This window comes from Acinonyx jubatus, chromosome D2 (assembly GCF_027475565.1).
Source record: "Acinonyx jubatus isolate Ajub_Pintada_27869175 chromosome D2, VMU_Ajub_asm_v1.0, whole genome shotgun sequence".
NCBI lineage: Eukaryota > Metazoa > Chordata > Mammalia > Carnivora > Felidae > Acinonyx > Acinonyx jubatus.
Genome location: NC_069393.1, coordinates 33,419,363 through 33,440,213, shown reverse-complemented (window position 1 = coordinate 33,440,213; position 20,851 = coordinate 33,419,363). Strand labels below are relative to the sequence as shown.

Below are 20,851 nucleotides of genomic sequence, written 5' to 3'. Positions count from 1 at the left end.
GAGTCAGATGCTTAACCCACTGAGCCACACAGGTGCCCCTAAAGTTTTGTTTTGGTTTAAAGTTACCTATTTTTTTGGAAAATATCACTAGGACACACTCCTTAATTTGTCTAAGTCCCCAAGGAAGCCTGTGAGAGCACATAGCATACTTGAAGGATATATTTCTGGGGATGAGCAGAAATTAGTTTCCTGAAAAAAAAATCATTAATCAGTCAAATGATCTTCATAGACTTGAATGTCAGGGTTGAAAGGAAATTTCTGTAGGGTCACCTAGTTCAAATACCCACCTGATGTTGAAAACCCCTTGTGCATTATCTCACCATGCTCTATACTTTCCAGGGAGTGAGGGGCAAACAGGTATGAGCTAGATCTATGTGGTTTTTTTCTCTTTTTATTTTTTATTGAGGTATAATGGACATATAACATTATATTAGTTTCAGATGTACACATGATTTTAAATGTGTATATACTGTGAAAGAATCACCAAATTAAGACTAGTTGCCATCCATAGTTTTAATTTTTTCATATGATAACTTTTAAAATTCATTTTCTTAACAATTTTATATTATACCCCCAAGACTCATTTATTTTGTAACTGAAGCTTGTACGTTTGACCCACTACACCATTTTGGCCCCCCACTCCACTCTGCCTCATCTCCAGCAACTACCAATCTGTTCTGTGAATCTATAAATGATTTTTTAATGTCTTTTTGTATTAACTTGTTTTATTTTTTTTTAATTTACATCCAAATTGGTTAGCATATAGTGCAACAATGATTTCAGGAGTAGATTCCTTAGTGCCCCTTACCCATTTAGCCCATCCCCCCCACACACCCCTTCCCGTAACCTTCAGTTTGTTCTCCATATTTGAGTCTCTTCTGTTTTGTCCCCCTCCCTGTTTTTATATTATTTTTGTTTCCCTTCCCTTATGTTCATCTGTTTTGTCTCTTAAAATCCTCATATGAGTGAAGTCATATGATTTTTGTCTTTCTCTGACTAATTTCACTTAGCATAATATCCTCCAGTTCCATCCACGTAGTTGCAAATGGCAAGATTTCATTCTTTTTGATTGCCGAGTAATACTCCATTGTATATACACACCACATCTTCTTTATCCATTCATCCATCGATGGACATTTGAGCTCTTTCCATACTTTGGCTATTGTGGATAGTGCTGCTATAAACATGGGGGTGCACGTGTCCCTTCGAAACAGCACACCGTGGATAAATGCCTAGTAGTGCAATTGCTGGATCGTAGGGTAGTTCTATTTTTAGTTTTTTGAGGAACCTCCATACTGTTTTCCAGAGTGGCTGCACCAGCTTGCATTCCCAAGATCTGTGTTTTTAATGTAAGGTAAATATAAGTTTAATTATAATGTTTAACTGACAGCATAGGACTCCTCTTAATATTACCATGCTGATGAAATGGCACATAAACAAAGTAGGCTCATATTGGTTAGAGCTGGAAGAAACCTTGGAGGTTATCAAGTCCAGTGAGGCAAATCAGAAAAGATACTCCCACAAAACAGGCTCTACAAAAAACAGATGCTTCTGGCCCCTTACTTCCTGACACATGAACATTTTGCAGAATTAACAGAAACACCATTATGTAGAAACACCCACTCAAGTAAGTTAGAAATAAAAAGACATCAACATGGGTGAAATTTTGCATCTGTTCAATGAAAATAGAACATAAGGAGGTTAAAAATAAAAGAATACTTCTCACTTTATTTAAAATTGTGATATATAACATACATAGAGAAATTTGTATAAAACATACATATAATATAATGAATAGTTATAAAACAATCACCCATATTGTATTGAGTAAGTAACTCAACACTTACATCAAGAAATACATTACCGTTTATTTGTTTATTTTGATATTATTTTTATCAAATATTATATATTTGATATAAATAAAATATAAATAAAATATTTATTATATTTTATATAAATATATAAAATAAAATATATATAAAATAAAATAAAATATTGTTTATTTTGATATTATTACCATTTCAGAAGCCCCTGTGTGGCCTCACCCTGAGTATAACCCTCTTCCTTCCTCCCAGAGGTACCATTACCCTGACTTTTGTAATCATTATTTCCTTACTTATCTTCATCTTTTTAAGGCAGTTTACTTCTACATGTTTCTGAAGTTTAAATAAATGGAGACTACCTATGTATCTATCATTAATTTCTCTCATTTATTTTTGAGATTCATTCATTTTTTTAATTGAAGTAAAATTCACATAATATAAAATCAACCATTTTGAATTGAAAAATTCTCTTTCATTACTGATTGGTATTCCAATTTGTGACTATACCATAATTGTTTTTATCCATTCTACAATAAACAGACCAGTGGAGTCATCATGAACAATGTTGATATCAATGTTTTCATATATGGATCCTAGTGTACATGGGCATAAGTTTCTCTGAGAATTGTCTGTCCTCTACTTTACTAACACCAAACTGTTTTCCAAAGTGGCCGCACCAATTTACATTCCCAGTAGGAGTGTATGAGAGTTCCAATTGCTCCACATCTTTATCAACAACTAATATTATCACACTTCTTAATTTAGGGTTTATAATGGAGTAGTTTGCACAGCTCTGATGAGTAATGAGATAGAGTACCTGTTCATAATTTATTGGCCATTTAGATTTCCTCTTTTGAGGTGACTATTCAAATCCTTTGCCACTTTTTTTTTTTGTAACTGAATAGCCTTACCTTACTTTTGACTTTTGAAAAGTAAAGATTCCACTTTTTTTCTGTCCTATGCACCAACCTTTACATTTACTTAGGACTTGACTGCCATAGAACAAAATCACTGAGCAAAGACAAACTTGACAAAGTTTTAACTAATCAAAAGTTAGTATCTCCACTTTTACTCAGGATAGGCCAAAACACCTGCAAATTATTTGTAGGAATTTGGGTGATAAGTAAATATAACTTAAATTTAAAATGTTACTGAAATAACACTGCAATAAATTTTTAAGTTTGTATCTACTGTTATTCCCTTATCTCCAAGCAAAGGTGTTTAGCATATAACTCAGATTCATGCCTGCTAAGGTCAGAATGTTTCTGAATCTTTTCCATTCCAAATAATGAAACTCAGAAGTCAAACTTACATTAAAAATCACTATGTCAAAAATGCCTAATAGCAATGAATACAATCAACAGTAGGAACTACAGTGTTATAAGATGAAAAGTCAAAATCTCAATTGTAAACACTTTTATATAAAAAAAAAAAAAGTTGCTCCTGGAATCAGTTAATTTTCTTTCCTACCAAGAGGATTATTCTGCTTAGCAAGAGAAGAATGTTTTACTCACTTAATAAATGCTGGTGGCATATCTCTCTTCAAAATCTGATCTTCAGTGGTTTGAACAGTCTCTTTTCCAACCTACAGGAGAAAAAGATTCACAACTCAATAATAAATTCTCAGACTTTTAAAAACTTAAACATATTGAAACACATACTTTATCATTGAAGTTTCTGGATTCAAAGAAAATTTCTGGATTTTTGAAATTATCAAGATAGTTCCCATATATCCTTCCACAATATACTTGGATAACAATATGGGATACAAACAATGTACCACCCCTTGTTCAGAGTAATTCATTTGAAAGCACTGCCGAGCACAGTAAAAAAAAGAGATAAACTCATCTCTGAGATATATGAATATATGTTTAATTGACAAACTACTTTATCTTTTTTTTTAAGATTTTATATTTAAGTAATCTCTATACCCAATGTGGAGCTCAAACCCACAGCCCCAAGATCAAGAGTCACATGCTCCACCAACAGAGCTAGTCAGGTACCCCTATATCTCTAATACAGTACATGAAGTACAATGAATCAAGATAAGTAAGCTAAATGTCTATACAGGGGGGAAAAAAAACATAGTACTGGAACTGAAAAAAAGTATAAAGCAATTATGATGCTGAAACTAGAAACCAAACATATGAAAATACACAACTTCACCATTAATCAAATAAATTCACACCAGGGGTGCCTGGGTGGCTTAGTCAGTTGAGCATCTGACTCTTGATGTCAGCTCACTCAGGTCACGATCCCAGCGTCCTGGGATCAAGCACCATCTCGGGCTCTGCATTGGGCATGGAGCCTGCCCCTCTCCCTTGCTCATGCTCTCTCTAAACTAAAAAAAAAAATTTTAATTAAAAATAAATAAATAAATTCAAACTAAAGCAACATGATTTTCCCCTAATTATAGATCAACTTTTTAAAAAATAATATATAATGCTGAATGCTACAATGGAATAGTTTTATACCCTTCTAATGGCAATGTAAACTGGCATACTCCATTTGGAAAAGCATTTACTAGTATGTGTTAAGAGATATGAAAAGTCAAATCTAGGAATTCCACTTAAAGAGAATATACACTATAAGCAATAATACCAAATGTGGTAATAACAAGATTCACAAAAATATTCACTATCATGTTAGTTATAAAAGCCAAAACATTTTTTAAATAACTTATCCAACAACAAGGAACAGCTAAGTAAATTAGGATAGAGTACTACAGAGCCATTAAAACAATGGTTATAAAGACTCAGCACTACATAAAAATTTTTCTGACATTATATTTCATTTAAAAGGAAGAATAAAAATAATAAATACACCATGATTACAACAAACCAGAAAAATCCATATGTATGAAGCAAAACACTGAAAGAATACAAAACAAAATGTTAACAGTGATTATAATGATGCTTAGGAAATTCTGTATCTGTATTTCCTCTTTTCTAATCTTCTGAAATGTGAATATACAATTTTTATAATTTAAAAAGTAATATTAAAATGTTATTCTGGGTTATTTAGATGCAATTATTTCCTACCTAATAACTGTAGTAATTATGTCATTTCATATAAATCTTCCAAATAGTAATATCTAAAAATATAAAAATATATCAAAATATTAAAAGCCACACTAACCAGATTATGTGCACACATATTTATTATATCACAAATGGTACACATACTCACTTTCTTCAAAATTATTCCTCTGTAGGGCTTGGATGTCAATTTTTCTTTCACTACAGCTATATCACATACTCTAAAGTACTCTAAAGAAAGGTAAACTTGAATATAGTAAATGGTGAAATACACCCATTTTACCAATATAAAGCTACATAAAAGTGCTAAACCATAAATATAAACCACAGTTTAATGCAGAAATCTGTAATTTTTTTTAAATCCAGAATGGAAAGTATCTCAATCCTACCATTTAACTGTTTAACTTTTGATTGAGTTTAAAGAAAAAAAACAAGTAAGAAAAATCCCTTAGTGCACAGTAAATCAGCTAAAGAAAATAATACAATAAACTATTCTCAGGGAATACAAGTCATGCATAAGTTAATGAATACAAGTTTTTTCTCTCAAGTTAATAGCTCAGAAAAAAGCAAAAACACATATACCACTGTGTAATAGCCAGTGCTTTTGTAGACAATAGACTGCCTGTATCATAATAAAAGCCTTTCAAATCAGCAGCTGGTTCTCTAGAGTTTCTCAGATCAAAACATGACAGAATATTTCCAGATGTATTGTTCACTATATTTTCCAACTAAAATCAACCATTCAAAAAGCTGTGGGCCATGATTTCATGAAATAAAAAATGAAGTTCAGCAACAAAGTCACTAGTTCATACTGAGTATAAGGGCCTAGAAGGATATTCATATTTAGACACATGGAGATTTCTTTTATTTTACACACAGAGACACAGCAAGGGAAAAGGAGTGAGTTCCTCTTATATCTCCTTTAGAAAACATTCAGTTATTCAGCTGTTATTCAGCATTATGAAACATTTATTGAGTACAACTACATAAGCCAGGCACTGTTCTAGGTATTGGGGCTAGAGCAGAGAGTAAAAATAAGCCTCCTGCCCTCATGGAACTTATATTCTAGTAGGAGTAGACAGAAAGTGCACAAGTACATAAATACACAAACAAAATCACCCCAGATAATGGTAAGGATGATGCTATATAGACTATAGGGTAGGAGTAGAGGGTTCCTACTTTAAAGAGTGGATAAAGAAGACTTCTCTGAGGAAGTAACACTGGAGTTGAGACTCTGAAGCTGAGAAGGAAGCCTCATGGAAGAACTGGGAAAGAACACTCCATAGGGAGAAACAAGACAAAGACCCTATGGCAGGAAAATTTGAGTATATCCAAGGAAGCTTAAGGAGGCCAGAGTGGCTGAAGTTCAGTGAGGGGAGAAGGTGTGGTGGTGATAGGGCTGGATAAGAAGGCAAGGGCCAGATGGCAAAGAGCCTTTTAGGCTAGGTTAAGATGTGTGGAATCTTTTCTAAATACAGTAAGAAGAAGGACTGCTAAACAGGAGATTGAAATGACCTGATTTTCTTTTTAAAAAGACATTTTTGTCTGTGATGTGGCCAAGTGATCTTAGTGGGTAAGGGGAAGCAGGCTGACCAGTTAGGAGGCTACTGCAGTCATCCAGCAGAGAGATGACAGTAACTTAAAATAAGACATGAAAGTGGAAATGGAGAATTAGCTCTTTTGGAGGAAGAACTAATAGGACTTGCTCTTGGACTGCAAGGAGTGGGGGATGGGGAGTAGACCGAGGGGTGGGGGGGGAATCAGAAATGACTTCTGATCAATTAGGTGAAAGGTCTTTAAAGGCAGCAATGCTGGAAGGCTGATATATGGCAAAGATGTACCCTCAAAAAATAAAACAATCATGGGGCACCCAGATGGCTCAGTCAGTTAATTGTCCAACTCTTCGTTCTGGCTCAGGTCATGATCTCACAGTTTTGGGAGTTTGAGCCCCACGCAGCAGGGAGCCTGCTTGGGATCCTCTCTCTCCCTCTCTCTCTGCCCCTCCCCCACTCATGCTTTCTCTGTCTCTCTCAAAAAAATTAAATTTAAAAATTAAGATAATCTGTTTTTTAAAAAAATAAATAAAAATTAAAATTAAAAATAAAGCAATCATGAGTACACCCAGCAAAACCATTAAAACAGTTTTACGAATAGCCAATAACCTGACCCTGGTGAAGGTAATTACTAAAGAATGAATGAATTTTACTTAAATATTTTATTTCTCTTTTCTAAGGGTAGGGGTAAGTGGGGAAAGAAAAGTAGATAATAAAAATATACTCAAAGGCTACTTATCCAGAAGCTATTTTTTTTTTTTTAAAAAGGCATGTGGTTCCAGAGCCTGTGCTCTTCTTTTTTGGTGGCAGGGAGATGGCGTGGAAGGGCAGAGGGAGAGACAGAATCTTAAGCAGGCTCCACACCCAGCACAGAGTCCAATGCGGGGCTCAATCCCACCACCCTGAGATCATTACCTGAGCTGAAATAGTCAGATACTCAACTGACTGAGTCACCCAAGCACCCCTTAATTTACTATTCTAACTGCATTCATACTTGTGGTGACAGTATCCACAGTCACTCCAATCTTCAATATACTCAGTCCAGAATTAATTAGGTACAATAAATAAATGCTCCTGTTTTTAACGCAAAACACATAAAGCATGACTGTGTAGAATAAATGTCATTTTCACTTGAGGAATTGATTTTTAGCAATGCTGTCCAATAGAACTTTCTGTTATGATAGAAATGTTCTTTTTGAACTGTCCTACCCAATACAGTAGCCAACAGCCACATATGCCTATTGAGCAGTATGGCTTGTACAACTGAAGAAGTAAATTATTACTTTTTATTTAATTTTAATTAATCTTAATTTTTTAATTAAGATTTTATTTTTCATTTATAGCATTTTAAGTTCACAGCAAAACTAAGGGGAAGATAACAGAGATTTCCCATACACTCCCCGCTCCATACAACAGCCTCCCCCATTATCAACAACCCACACCAGAGAGTACATTTGTTACTACCCATAAACCTACCATTGACTACATCATAATCACCCAAAACTCATAGTCGACATGACAACTCACTCCTGGCAACCACTAATCATGTCACTGTCTCCATAGCTTTACCTTTTCTAAAATGTCGTATAGAATCATCCTGTATGTAACCTTTATCGATTGGCTTCTTTCAATTAATTTTAATTGTAATTGCCACATGTGGCTAGTGGCTACTATACTGCACAACTCAGGTCTATGGGACTTTCACTGTCTCCTAAAACTGGTCTTCCTGACTCTAGACTTCCATCTTCTAATTCACTCTTCACACAGCTGCTAGATTAACCTTCATTTTTGTCTTTGCTGCATGGTCTCTTCACAAAACAAAGGAGCTGGGTCTGCAAAGACAGAGTTGCTAGATGGAGAAGAGAGGGATCAGACAGTCCAAGCAGAAAGGAGAGAACAGGCAAAGGCTCCGATGTGTTTGAGCATATGGTTGAGTAGACAAGAAAAACAGGTTGGTGTGGCCTCAGCAAAAGAAATGAGGCTAGAAAGGGAAGCTCCAGTCACCTTGGGAAGGGCTTTGTATGCCAAGCAAAGACAGAGAAGATTATGTAACTTAACTTGCCCATTTATTCAAAGGTTGTCATCCTCTGTTCTAGATCTTTCCAATTCAGTGTTGTATCACTGAAGTATCAAGTCAAGAAGTTCCAAAGAAGCCAGTTTCTAAAGATATGCAGGATCAGAAAAGCATCTTCTATTTGTGAACAGCTGGCAAAGTCTATCTAGGAGAGCCAAGATAAAGCTTCACATTTTTTAGGCCATCAACCAGGAAATGTACTTTCCTTCTCTTTCCCCACACTATCAAAACAAAACAGCTTTTTTAGCATCCATCTTTTCCAAACAAAAAGAGTAGAACAATTAAGAAAGGGATTAATTCACAAAATGCTCTTTGTTAACTAGCAGGAATCTTCATGGCTTGTGGAAAACATTACTCCTGGAGGCCTCAGCCTTACTGTGGGGAAGTACATGATTCCTAATATAAGCTACACTTTGCAAACAAGCAGGTCAGTAATAATTTGGACAAATGCTTCTCGAACCTGTGCAGCACCAGTCATCAAAACACTTAACTACTTGAGTAGTTTAGGCCAAATGTTTTTACTGCATACATGTTAAGAGCACATGCACAGGAATTTAGTGACTTGGTTTCTAGTTACAGCTTAGCTAATAAATAGTCATGTATGGGGGCACCTGGGTGGCTCAGTCTGTTAAGGGTTCGACTTCAGCTCTGGGTCATCTCAGGGTTCGTGACTTCAAGACCCGCGTTGGGCTCCATGCTGACAGCTTGGAGCCTGGAGCCTGCTTTGGATTCTGTCTCCCTCTCTCTCTGCCCCTCCCCTGCTTGTACTCTGCCTCTCTCTCTCTGAAAAATAAACATTAAAAATAAATAAACAAATAAATAAATAAATATATGGTCATGTATGTGGCCTGAAATGAATCATATAATTACTCAAATATTTCTTCTCAACTATGTGATCTCTTTCCTTCCTTGTCTACTGTAGGTTGACCCAATTACCTTTTAGCTCTCTGATAAAGGAAATTTACCTTTAAGTTTATCTTTTCTACCTTAAGTCTTCATTTACCACTTCAAATTCTTTTTAGGAACAAGGCAAGGTATGAAATGATTAATAAATGCAAAATTTAAAAGCTCTCACTTCCTGTATATTTTATCTATACATTTTATGACTGTGAGGTTAAAGTTGATGTCTGATTTTTTAACCTTAAAATAAATCATATTCCCTCTGAAAAATAAATGCCCATAGTTAAAGAGTACAAAGCGGGGGAAGGGCACCTGGATGCTCAGTCAGTTGAGCATCGGACTCTTGATCTCATCTTGGGTCTTGATCTCAGGGCCATGAGTTCAGGCCTCATGCTGGGCATGAAGGGTACTTAAAAAAAAAAAAAAAAAAAAAAAGCAGAGAAAAGAATGCCAGAATGCCAAATAGGTCTTAATTATAAGTTCTGAGGTTTTCCAGGTGAGCATTTAAAAACAACCCTTTCAAAGTAATCTAACTTTATAGTAAATACATTTTATTACTTCCAAGCTTTGTTCCATTGCTGAAATTCAGACTTGTTGGTTCTATTCACTGCTAAAACTATTTCTCTTTTATTTTCTTCTTCAGAGAATTGCCTCTAACTCTTGAGGCCCAATTCCCTCAATTCAATAAACAGGCAGTAAGTGCCAACTATGTGTCCGCTAGGTGGTAGGAAGAGAATGAGGTAAGAAATAAAGCATCCTTAGATAAAATGAAATAAGGGTAGTGAATGAGTAAGAGGCCTGGGGGCATTTTCAGGGGGCTTGGCGGGAAGCCCTGTTTCTTTTGAAGAGCTCTTACTTTGTTCAGTAGTTAATTTAAATATCTTTTGTTCAATATGTGACTTTAGTTCAAAATTCTATGTGAGAAGCCTTTTGTCTTCTGCTGTTGTTATATTACTCCTTTTATCACGACCCACTCAATTTGGTTCAGTAATGTACAGAGATTTGGTTTCTTTCCAGCGAAAGAAAGAAAGAAAGAAAGAAAGAAAGAAAGAAAGAAAGAAAGAAAGAAAGAAAAAAACAACAACTTGGCTGGTTCAAGTCATTACCCAGACTAAAAGTATGTTAATGTAGATGTCTCCCTTAGCTAGCCTAAATATAAGAAAACAGAAAGACAAAACACATAAGAGAATCTGTGTTAGAGATTTACACAGTATAAGTGGTAGCCATAGAACATCAGATTTAAAGGGTGCAGGGAGATGGTAATCAACAGAAGTCCCTAATGTATTTTATTTTTATTTTTATTTTATTTTTTTATTTGAGAGAGAGCTAAGAGGGAGGGGCAGAGAGAGAGAGGGAGAGAGAATCCCAAGCAGGCTCCACCTTGTCAGCGCAGAGCTGGTTTGGGGCTCAAACCCACAAACCGTGAGATCCATGACCTGAGCTGAAATTGAGTCAGATGCTTCACCGACTGAGCTACCCAGATGCTCCCCTAATGTATTTAGACAAGAAAATGCAAACAATGAAAATGTAAGCCAAATGTACACTTAAAGTTACAGTAGGCCAGCCATGGAGCCAACTGATGGAAACCAACTGATCGTGACCAGACAAAGGAATGTGCACAATTCTGCCTGCACTTAGTTTGGCTCAAATCTCTGTTTCTGTAGTATAGCTATTAGGCTGATCAATCCATTATACTGAAGGGCCATTCTGATATGCAGCTGTGTCCAGTACCATGTCTATGTCATAAAACAATAATAATGTATATGCCCACCATCAGCAACACTTTTGCTTATTTTCCTGCAGTGGTGATGGATTTATGATCCACCCACCCCTCACTGTACCTTTTGCATTATTCACAGATGATATACTAGAGTCAGGTGTTTAAAAAGCCGTATATCCAGAAAAACAAGGACTCTCTAACCTACTCTGATTTCCAACTCACTCATTTAATCAACCACTCATTGAGTACTTCCTATGTGGTAGGCACTGTGCACAACATTGTGTGTGATGGCAATATAAAAGTAAGTGGGATTCAGTCCTTGCCCTTCACAGAAAGACAAGACAAATGCTTAAACTAATCATTGTTACACAGTGTAATGCATGCTCTAACAGAGTCACATCCAAGCTTCAGCTCTGCATCAGTGATGTAGAAGAGGTTTCACAGAGGAAAAGAAACTCTAGAAAGGCTGATAAGAGTTCTTCTCCAGGAGTAATGGGATTTGGGGAAGAAAGAGCTTTCCAGCAGTGGAGCAGCTATGTGAAGGTATGGCCAGTTCAAGGAACAGAGGTCCACAAGGAGGAGATATAAAGAAGATAGGAAATTGGAGAAGCAGAAAGGGACCACATCAGGGAGGGCCTTGTGTGCAGTGGACTTAGACTTCATTCTCTAACCGATGGGAAATTATTTAATGGTCCTGAGCAAAAGACATTATTAGGTTTGCATTTCAGTAAGAAAAATTCAGCAGCAAAAATAAAACAAAGGTAAAAAAAAAAAAAAACAAAAGAAAACAAAACAAAAAAACTAGGATGATCAGTTCATTTGTTAGTTCATTTATTCAATCAAATATTTATATAACATACCATGTGCCAGGTATTATAGACAGTAATGAAGAAAACACATGTGGCCCCTAATCACACAGAGCTTAGAGTCTTAGTGAAAGTAAACTAAAGATAAACTAAAAGCAGCAGCAGTATGGATATGGATATGAAGACTCTGTTTCCATATGGCAACAATAAGCTGGAGATAGTAGCAGTCTTCTTCAATCAGGTCCTACATTTTTCAATTTACCACAGTCCCTACCACTCCCCAGTGTCCTCTAACTGGTCTGATTCACACATTTACACATTTGGTTGTGCAGGCATCTCAGTTTGTGCCACCTGGTTTAATAAAATCATTCAGTTCTTATATTTTTTTAGTATTTATTTATTTTTGAGAGAAAGTATCGGTGAGAGAGGGATGGGGGTGGGGTGGGGGGACAGAGGATCTGAAGCAGGATCTGCGCTGACAGGAGAGGGCTTGAACTCACAAACTGTGAGATTATGACCACAGCCAAAGTCAGGATGCTCAACTGACTGAGCCACCCAGGTGCCCCAGACAAAATCATTCAGTTCTTAATTAGCACAGTACACAAGGCGAGATTCCCAACATCATGAGTGTCATGGGAAATTCTACTTACGCCTCAGCTGTTTCACTAAGGAAATATCCCCCTCTCCCCCAAACACATAGCTACCTCAAAAAAAAAAAAGAAAAAAATGACTAGAAGGAAACAGCATGGAAAGTTGAATTTCAGGTGATTTTTCTTCTTAATCTTTTCCTGTACTTTCCAGATTTTTAAAAAATGACTATGCATTACCTCTATAATCAGAAAAACAAACTAAATTTCTAAAATGTGTCAACAGGGGCACCTGGGTGGCTCAGTTAGTTGAGCATCCACCTGCAGCTCAGGTCATGATCTCACAGTTCATGAGTTCAAGCACCCATTGGGCTAACTGCTGTCAGTGCAGAGCCTGCTTCAGATCCTCTGTCCCCCTCTCTCTCTTCCCCTCCCCCGCTTGCACTCTCTCTCTCAAAAATAAATAAAATATTTAAAAATAAAATGAAAAGTGTCAACAATATTCTTGGTAAGGGGGCGCCTGGGTGGCTCAGTCAGTTAAGCATCCATCTCTAGATTTTGGCTCAGGTCACAACCTCACCATTTGTGAGTTGGAGCCCTGCATCAGGCTCTGTGCTGACATTGTGGAGCCTGGTTGGGATTCTCTCTCCCTCTTTCTCTATTCTTCCCCTGCCCGCACACTCTCTCTCTAAAAATAAATAAATAAACTTTAAAAAAATATTCCTGGCAAGTAATAATCCATAAAGTAATGAGAAACCACCAGTGCCTAAAAGGTTCATATTTTGACCAACTGCCGAAAATTGAATTTAAATGTGCACCAATGATAACACAATCACATGGGATAAATAGTAGATGAACCATGTCAGTGGCAAGTTCTAACGTCAAGCAGGCTTATTTGATGCAACATACTTTCCTTAGAACTAGTGTTAAGCTGCCTAGGCAGCAGCCTTTTATTCTAAACCAATTTAAGATTGACTGTATCAGTTAAGGTTAGATAAATGTTAACAGAGCAGCCTGCTCACCAGATTCATATTTATGAAGATGCTGTGGGCAGGCTTCCAATTGGCAAATACTAGATTCTCTCCCTCAACTCAGTACTCTTCTGTACGCATCACAAATACTTACACTTGTGCTCTGGATGGCCACTAATTTAACAACAAAGCAGGTCTCCAGCACAGTGAACTTCTCGCCACCACCCACTTTCTCCCAGCCATCTCAAATAAACACAAAATATGCTCCTTTCATTTCACGGAGAATTTCAGAGTAAAAAATAATTTGGCAATCTAACCTAAATGCATCACTTTAAAAAGGAGGGTCAGGGAGGTAATTTCTCTAAAGAAGTTGCAGAACATGAATGTAAATCCAAGCAGCTTGGCTCCATTTCCTGTGTTTTCAGGTATACTTCCTAACTTGCAAGCAAGACATTAAGTGACAAATATTCCTACACTCGTTTACAGCATATCAAATCCTACTTAAAGGGATTTCCCTTTTGTTTTGAAACATGCATAAGCAAATACTACATCACATAAAGTTCCCTCAATTCTCACCCTTTAGTCCTGCCTTTAGTAAGAGGAGAACAAGCAATAATTACAGGAAAATAAAAGGATGGTTTTTCATTCAATCTGCTTCAGTTTTTCTAATTTTTTTTTAGTTATTAAAAAGATTACTTAAACAGGAACTCCGTACTAGTCCCACTAGTCTTATAATTAAATAACTACCGCATATTCATAAATACTGGTGGGGAGGAAAAGATCATTGCATGATCTGAATATAATCTTTAGCAGATGCTTCAAGTAAAGAACAAATTCCACTGGGGTCAGGTCTGACACACAATGACTGATAATGTGCTCAGAAAATAGTGCCAACTAAAATAAGAAAATATTAAAGACAGTAGAAAAAAAGTTAACATTTAATTCTACCATTTTCTTATCTGCCCACATATACCCTTTACTCCATTCTAATTCCTTCTATTTCAGCACAATTAACTCAGAAAGACTGATATGGGGAACAAAAGCAACAGAATAAAATTAAATTTCCTTACAACTTAGAGCCCAGTGACAAGTCCTTGAAACAGGCAGAGTGACCTTCCTCTAGGAACTCAACTGCCTGGATGTTAATACTTTGCTAAGGGCTTAACATCCCAACCTCCAGGGTCCTGTTAAGTCCCCATTAACATATAAAAATTCCTTTGGAAACTTCCTTTATCTCTACCCGCCCCCCCAAGATATATGTTAGCAATCATCCTCCAAGCACATGGCCCACTGATATACATCTGAAGGGTCTTATGACTAAGGTTTTACTAGACAGTAGTAAATGACCTATCCTAACAACAGCTAGCCCCTCAAGGTCCTGGAAACTTTGCTTCCAAATTCCTTAGAGACTTATACTATCCCTAACCCCTCCCAACTTGAAAGTATGTAATCAATTGTTCTCACAATCCCAGTCCAGACCTTTCTAACCATGGGTTCAGTCTTCATGCTTTAATAAAACCACCTTTTTGCACCAAAGAGGCCTCAAGAATTCTTTCTTGACCACTTGCTCCAAGCCCCAACATTTCTACATCAAAGACCTTCATTCTTTTATTTTCATTCATTCTTCAATATACCTATAAACTAATCCTTTGAGTATTAAAGTGACTAGCTGGGCTCCTTTAAAAAACAAAAATCATGGATGACATGATGGGGGAAAAAAAGCTAACTATTGCCAAGGAAAATTAGGTCAACTCTACTACCTATCCTACGTGTCTCATACATGATTATAATGAATAAGAATGTGCTTTGTACATCATCAAAGTGTCATCAAACATAGGCTGTTTCCGTGCTATAAATGTTCAGTCCCTTAAAGTATCCCAAAGGCCCCACCAGCATCAAAGCAGTCTCCATCTTCTTACTGTTCTCTAACCAATCTGCTTTTCTCAAAGAACTATTATTCCACAGAATTTAAAATATACTTTTTCTGTTTAATAGCCAAAATTGCAAATGCATTTTTTTCTGACAGTTTTAGTTCACAAATGTGCATAATTTCAGTAACAATGCAGCTTTTGCAGATAAGTCTGGGTCTATAACCACCATTTGTAACTTTGTCCTTATGGAAAAATAACTTCAAATGAATTTTTAAATGAATTTTTGAAATGCAACCCATTTTTATGTGGGGAAAACTGGGGACCTCATGGAAGGTAACAGGGTAGTGGAAAAGAACTGGGGCTTTGGAATGAATCTCTCCTCCCACTCTGCTATTATTAATACAGTGTCCTTGGGCAAGTAAAATCTCTTTCTCACTCTTCTAACCAGTAAAATGGGAAAAGTAAAATCTCTCTCAAGGCTAAAGAATGTAATACATGTGTAAATCACCTAATACATCTGTATCTTCCAGGGCCTAGAAGATAACAGGTGCTAAATAAACATTAGTCCTTTTTTCTTTCCCTCTGCCATTGTGGTATTCATCTGTGAGTTCTGTTTTCTCCTTTTAAAAAAGTCTTTTTTTTTAACTGCGCACATGCTGTAAATCAGGAGCTCTTTATTACTTCATTAAATCTTTATAACAATATACCTATGAGGTAGGTACCATTACAATCTCATTTTACAGATGACAGAGGCAAAGATAGGTTCCTTGATCTGCCTAAAATTACTCAGATACTGGTGTTGACTTCAGCACACCCATGCTCTAATTCTAAACCACTCTCAGAGGTGCCTGGCTGGCTCAGTCAGTAGAGAATGTGACTCTTGACTTAGGGGTTGTAAGTTTGAACCTCCATGTTGGGTGTAGAGATTGCCTAAAAACAAAATCTTAAAAAATACAAATAAAATAAGCCACTCTATTGTGTTTGTGTGTGTATGTGTGTGTATGTGTGTGTGTATGCGTGTATGTGTGTGTGTAATGAGGGAAAAGGATTCAATGATATGGAATGTTTCCTGCTGTTACATCACATGATTCTATAATTCTATGGAGCTATCAGACGGCAAGGATAAGAAAGACTTCAAGCCCACAATGGGTATATATAAACCACCAGTCTGCAGTCTAATCAACTCATATCCAATTGTTCTGATTTTCCTTCCCAGAAGCTGGAAGGTTTCCACAGCGAGGACAGGTCAGGCTCACTAGGGATAAAGCTGCTTCAGCTCCATAACTGTTACTTGCTTAGGAATGATCAGCTGAGTCAACCTGGCCTCAATTAGCTTTTAAAATTGAACCAGGATTGACCAATAATGTAGCCTTTTACTTTTTTTTTTTTTAATTACAGGTGTGGTCAAAATTTGAAATAGTAACCCAAAGACAAATGTCTTTGAGTGTCTTTACTAATGTTGGGAACCATCCAGCTTGCTAACTGGAGATCATTCAGAGTCACTTTTACAGTTTAGTAATTAAATTTGGCTCCAGGCTGTAACAGACACTCTGACCCATTAAATTAGGGCCAGAAGCAGAATTACTCTATTTCAGCTCAAGCTACAAACACATTTCTTATAAACAGCCAGAACCAGAAATCCAATGTTTGGGAATACTAATATGACAAATGGTTAAGGCTGCTCACTTCAAATGCCCATAAAAAAGATTTGTTTAATGGTACCTAAACTAAATAAAACCCCCAAGTTTTACCTTTAGGCTTTTGTTTTTAACGTTTTTACCTTTTCTTCTTAATGACTACAAACATTTAGTGCGACTACATATGGGCTAAGCAAGACTCAATTCTAAACTTGCTGAAAAGTGAAATAAGAGAACAGCTGCAGCACATCCAGACCAAACTGGCCGAGATGTACAGACAGAAAAAAAGCTGTTGTCCACCATCCCCAGCTATACTATTTGTGTTTGTGCCTTTTGCGATTATGTTTCATCACTGCTCTTCATGTAACATTAATAGATCAGACACAACCTTGGTTTAATTAGAAGACTTTCACAGGAACATTATTTCCTTTTGTTTCACCTACTTACTAATACAAACTACCACAAGCCTAGATGTTGAAGAGCTGCCACAGATAACCAAACCCATCAGTTAAGTTCTGGCTCTACCATCTTTCATAACTTATTCCCAGTTGGGGAAAAGAAAGAGAATTAGAACTGAGAGGATTACATTATCATGAGGGTCTATTCATCTATCTAGTTTCGTTTTTTTTTTTTTATTGTTGATGTTGTTTCAAGCAAAGTATCAAAAGTCAATGCTGGCAAGGCACCTATACACTAACCTACAATCCTTTTATCTTCAGTCATCCCTAAATATCAAGTTCACTCCTAATGATTCATTACAGAACAACACAAGTCTGTATTTGGTTCATAAATGGAAACCTTCCCGAATTGAATTTACATGGAAGATATAACAACAGAGAATCCCTGTAGATAGAGAATGTATAAGATTATCACTGTTGAATTTGAATTTAGAGTGTGAATTCCTACCTTAGCAGGGAAGTTTCTATAAGCCTAGTAATCAATAAATACACTCAAGTCTTAAATAATAATCACATAATTAGATGATCCTCCTTGGAACAAATCCAAGTTCTCCCTAGGGTATACATACTTCATCGACTGTGAGGTAGATTCTTCTATATAGCTAATACCATCAAAAATATTATTCAGTGGTGTTGTATTTTCTTTTTTCTTTCTTTTTTTTTTTTTTGAGAGAGAGAGAGTACGAGCACAAGTGGGGGAGGAGCAGAGGGGAAGGGTGAGAGAGAATCTTGAGGATGCTGGGAATGGAGCCTGCCCGCCCGACACGGGCTCAATCTCACAATGGTGAGCTCATGACCTGAGCCAAATCAAGAGTTGGACACTTAACCGATTGAGCCACCCAGGCACCCCCTTTTTTTAATAAGACATAAACTAGAGATGTTGAAGGCATCTTTTGTATCCTGATGTTTTTAGTTAATTTATTCTTTAAATTATGTCCTAGGAATTCCATTTGTAAGGCAATGTGCAAGTGATACAAAGATGCAATTAGGCAGTTTATAGTTAGTTAGGCTTGGAAAAGATCAGAACTACATAAATGCCTGCTGCGTAGAGGCCAACAGGGAAGTAGAGCTTAGCACTACTGGGGGTAGGTGGACACAGAGTGCAACCAGCTGTTGAGATTAAGACAGTCTTCAGTATTTGAGCTAAGCCTTAAAGCATGGATATAATTTCTGGAGGGAAGAAGGTATCTTAGATGGAAGGAAATACAGCATATGCAAAGAAACAGAACTGAGAAGGACTGGAATGTGTTCATGAAATGCCAAGCAGTCTCATGGGGTCTAAGTGCAGGCTTTGAGGGAGGGGCCCTACTCTGGGGTAGGAACAGCAGTAGATTCTGATTTTGGCTTTTCCACTGTCAAAGGTACCTGCCTCAGAGACTCTATTGATCATGTCTGAGAATACATTTTCTCATTTTTATTTATTTTTTAAGTTTCTTTCTTTTGAGAGAGAGCACGTGCAAGCAGGGATGGGGCAGAGAGGAGAGATCCCAAGCAGGCTGTGTGCTGATAGCCCAGGGCTTGATCCTGCAAACTATGAGATCATGACCTGAGCCGAATCAAGAGTCGGACCCTCAACCAACTGAGCCACCCAGGTGCCCCCACTTTCTCACTTTTAAAATGAGACAGTTGGGGCCATCTGGCTGGCTCAGTCAGTGAAGCATGCGACTCTTGATCTTGGGGTTGTGAGTTTGAGCCCTACATTGGGCATACAGCTTACTTAAAAAAAAAAAAAATGAGAGTTGGATTAGAACATCTCTGAGGTCTATTCCCAACTTTATAAATCTTAAGACTCTGGGTCAGGGGTTGGCAAACTTTTTCTATAAAGGGCCAGATAGTAAATATTTTAGGCTTTATGGACCATATAGCCTCTGTCACAACGTCTCAACACTGTTGTAAGCTGAAAGCAGTCATAGAAAATATGTTAATGAGTGGGCAGGGCTGTTCCAAGAAAGCTGTATTTATGGATATTGAAACTTCAATTTTATATAACTTCATGCACCATGGAATCTTCTTTTGATTTTTTTTTTCAAACATTTAAAAATATAAACACTATTTCAGCTCCTGGGCAGTATAAATTTTGGCCCACAGGCTATATATAGTTTGCTGACTTCTCCACTCCACAGAGAAATAAAAACAAAGGGGGGGGGGGGCGTGAAGTGTAATAGCCCTCAAGAGCTAAAATAAGGAGTTTAGATTAATTTAAAAGACAATAGAAGGAGGTACAGACTTCTGAGCAAGACAAGTGTTGAGATCAGAACTGTACTTAGATTTACTAATTAGTAAATTGGCAGTAATGGATAGGAGTGAGAGGCTAATAGGTAACTATCAAGGAGGGACATTATTCTTTTTTTCTTAATTTTTTTAATGTTTATTCATTTTTGAGAGCCAGAGCGTGAACAGGGAAGGGGCAGAGAGGGAGACACAGAATCCAAAGCAGGCTCCATGCTCCAAGCTGCCAGCATAGAGCCCGACGCGCGGCTCAACACACCAATGGTGAGTTCATGACTAGAGCCAAGATGGACACTTAACCGACTGAGCCACCCAGGCGCCCCAAGGAGGGACATTATTAAAGTCTAATCTAGACTAGTAGCTTTGAAGAAGGAGAAGAAGAAAAAAGGTTTGGAAGGAAAGATCAACAGAACACTACTTAAAAAAAAGAAGAGGAAAAGGTTTATCTGGCAAACATAATAAAAGGGGTCAATTTCTGGACAAGAAGGGGGAAGAAGGGGATTCTGCATTCCCATTCCTCAGTGCCATCAGTATATGACTACAGGAGACTGAGGAATTTGCCTGTTTCTGGAAACTCTAGAACAAGCAGCCAATTTGGAGCTTCCAGTTCAAAGATAATAGTTTCCTGGTATATTAGGTAAAATGTAGCGCTCATGTTTAGGTGTTAGAGACGCAATAGATATGGCAGTTTTAGAGATGATGTTTATTTATTTACGGCTCCTTTTTCTCCAGGGACTTTTCAGCAGCCTTCGCAAATTAGGAAAGAGTATTCATCTGGTGTACACAGATAATATCATTGAGCTTAGAATTTTAAAATCACTCTGCTGACTATGACTTGGAATTTATCTCTATTTCTTCTTCCTCTGACAGAGAGAAAACTGCAGTGCTGCAAATACAACTGATTCAGCATTATGGTATCTACCAAGTGCAAGCAATCCCACTCTACGAGAGCACTACAAGCCTTCCAGAACTCAAACTTGTAAGGTGGGTGAGGTCGGAGGACAGAGTACAAACACGTATACTCAAGTAGCTCTAATTCATGACAGTATCTTGTAAGAAACATAGACAAGCCTTATGGAAAAATTAATTTCAACTGAGACGCCTGGAAAGAAGCTTCAGGGAGAAAGTGAGATCAACATCGGGCCCATTTTAACTCTTGGAAGGGTGATTCCAAGCATTGAAAA

The 20,851-nt window shown here is 37.1% G+C and overlaps 1 protein-coding gene and 1 long non-coding RNA gene across 6 annotated transcripts in view; one reads left to right on the top strand and one right to left on the bottom strand.

The window, feature by feature from the left end:
* The window catches only part of LOC113600185 (uncharacterized), a 75,077-nt gene that overhangs the window by 3,864 nt on the left and 50,362 nt on the right, over nucleotides 1-20,851 (top strand). For both annotated transcript variants that reach the window (XR_008292407.1, XR_003421138.2), the window contains exon 2: nucleotides 20,538-20,651. This is a non-coding gene — a long non-coding RNA (uncharacterized LOC113600185). The remainder of the gene's footprint in view (nucleotides 1-20,537; nucleotides 20,652-20,851) is intronic.
* VCL (vinculin) overlaps nucleotides 1-20,851 on the bottom strand; it is a 108,101-nt gene that overhangs the window by 72,020 nt on the left and 15,230 nt on the right. For all 4 annotated transcript variants that reach the window (XM_053207890.1, XM_015067724.3, XM_053207891.1 and 1 more), the window contains exon 2: nucleotides 3,338-3,408. In XM_053207890.1, coding sequence (XP_053063865.1) covers nucleotides 3,338-3,408 — 71 coding nt within the window. The remainder of the gene's footprint in view (nucleotides 1-3,337; nucleotides 3,409-20,851) is intronic.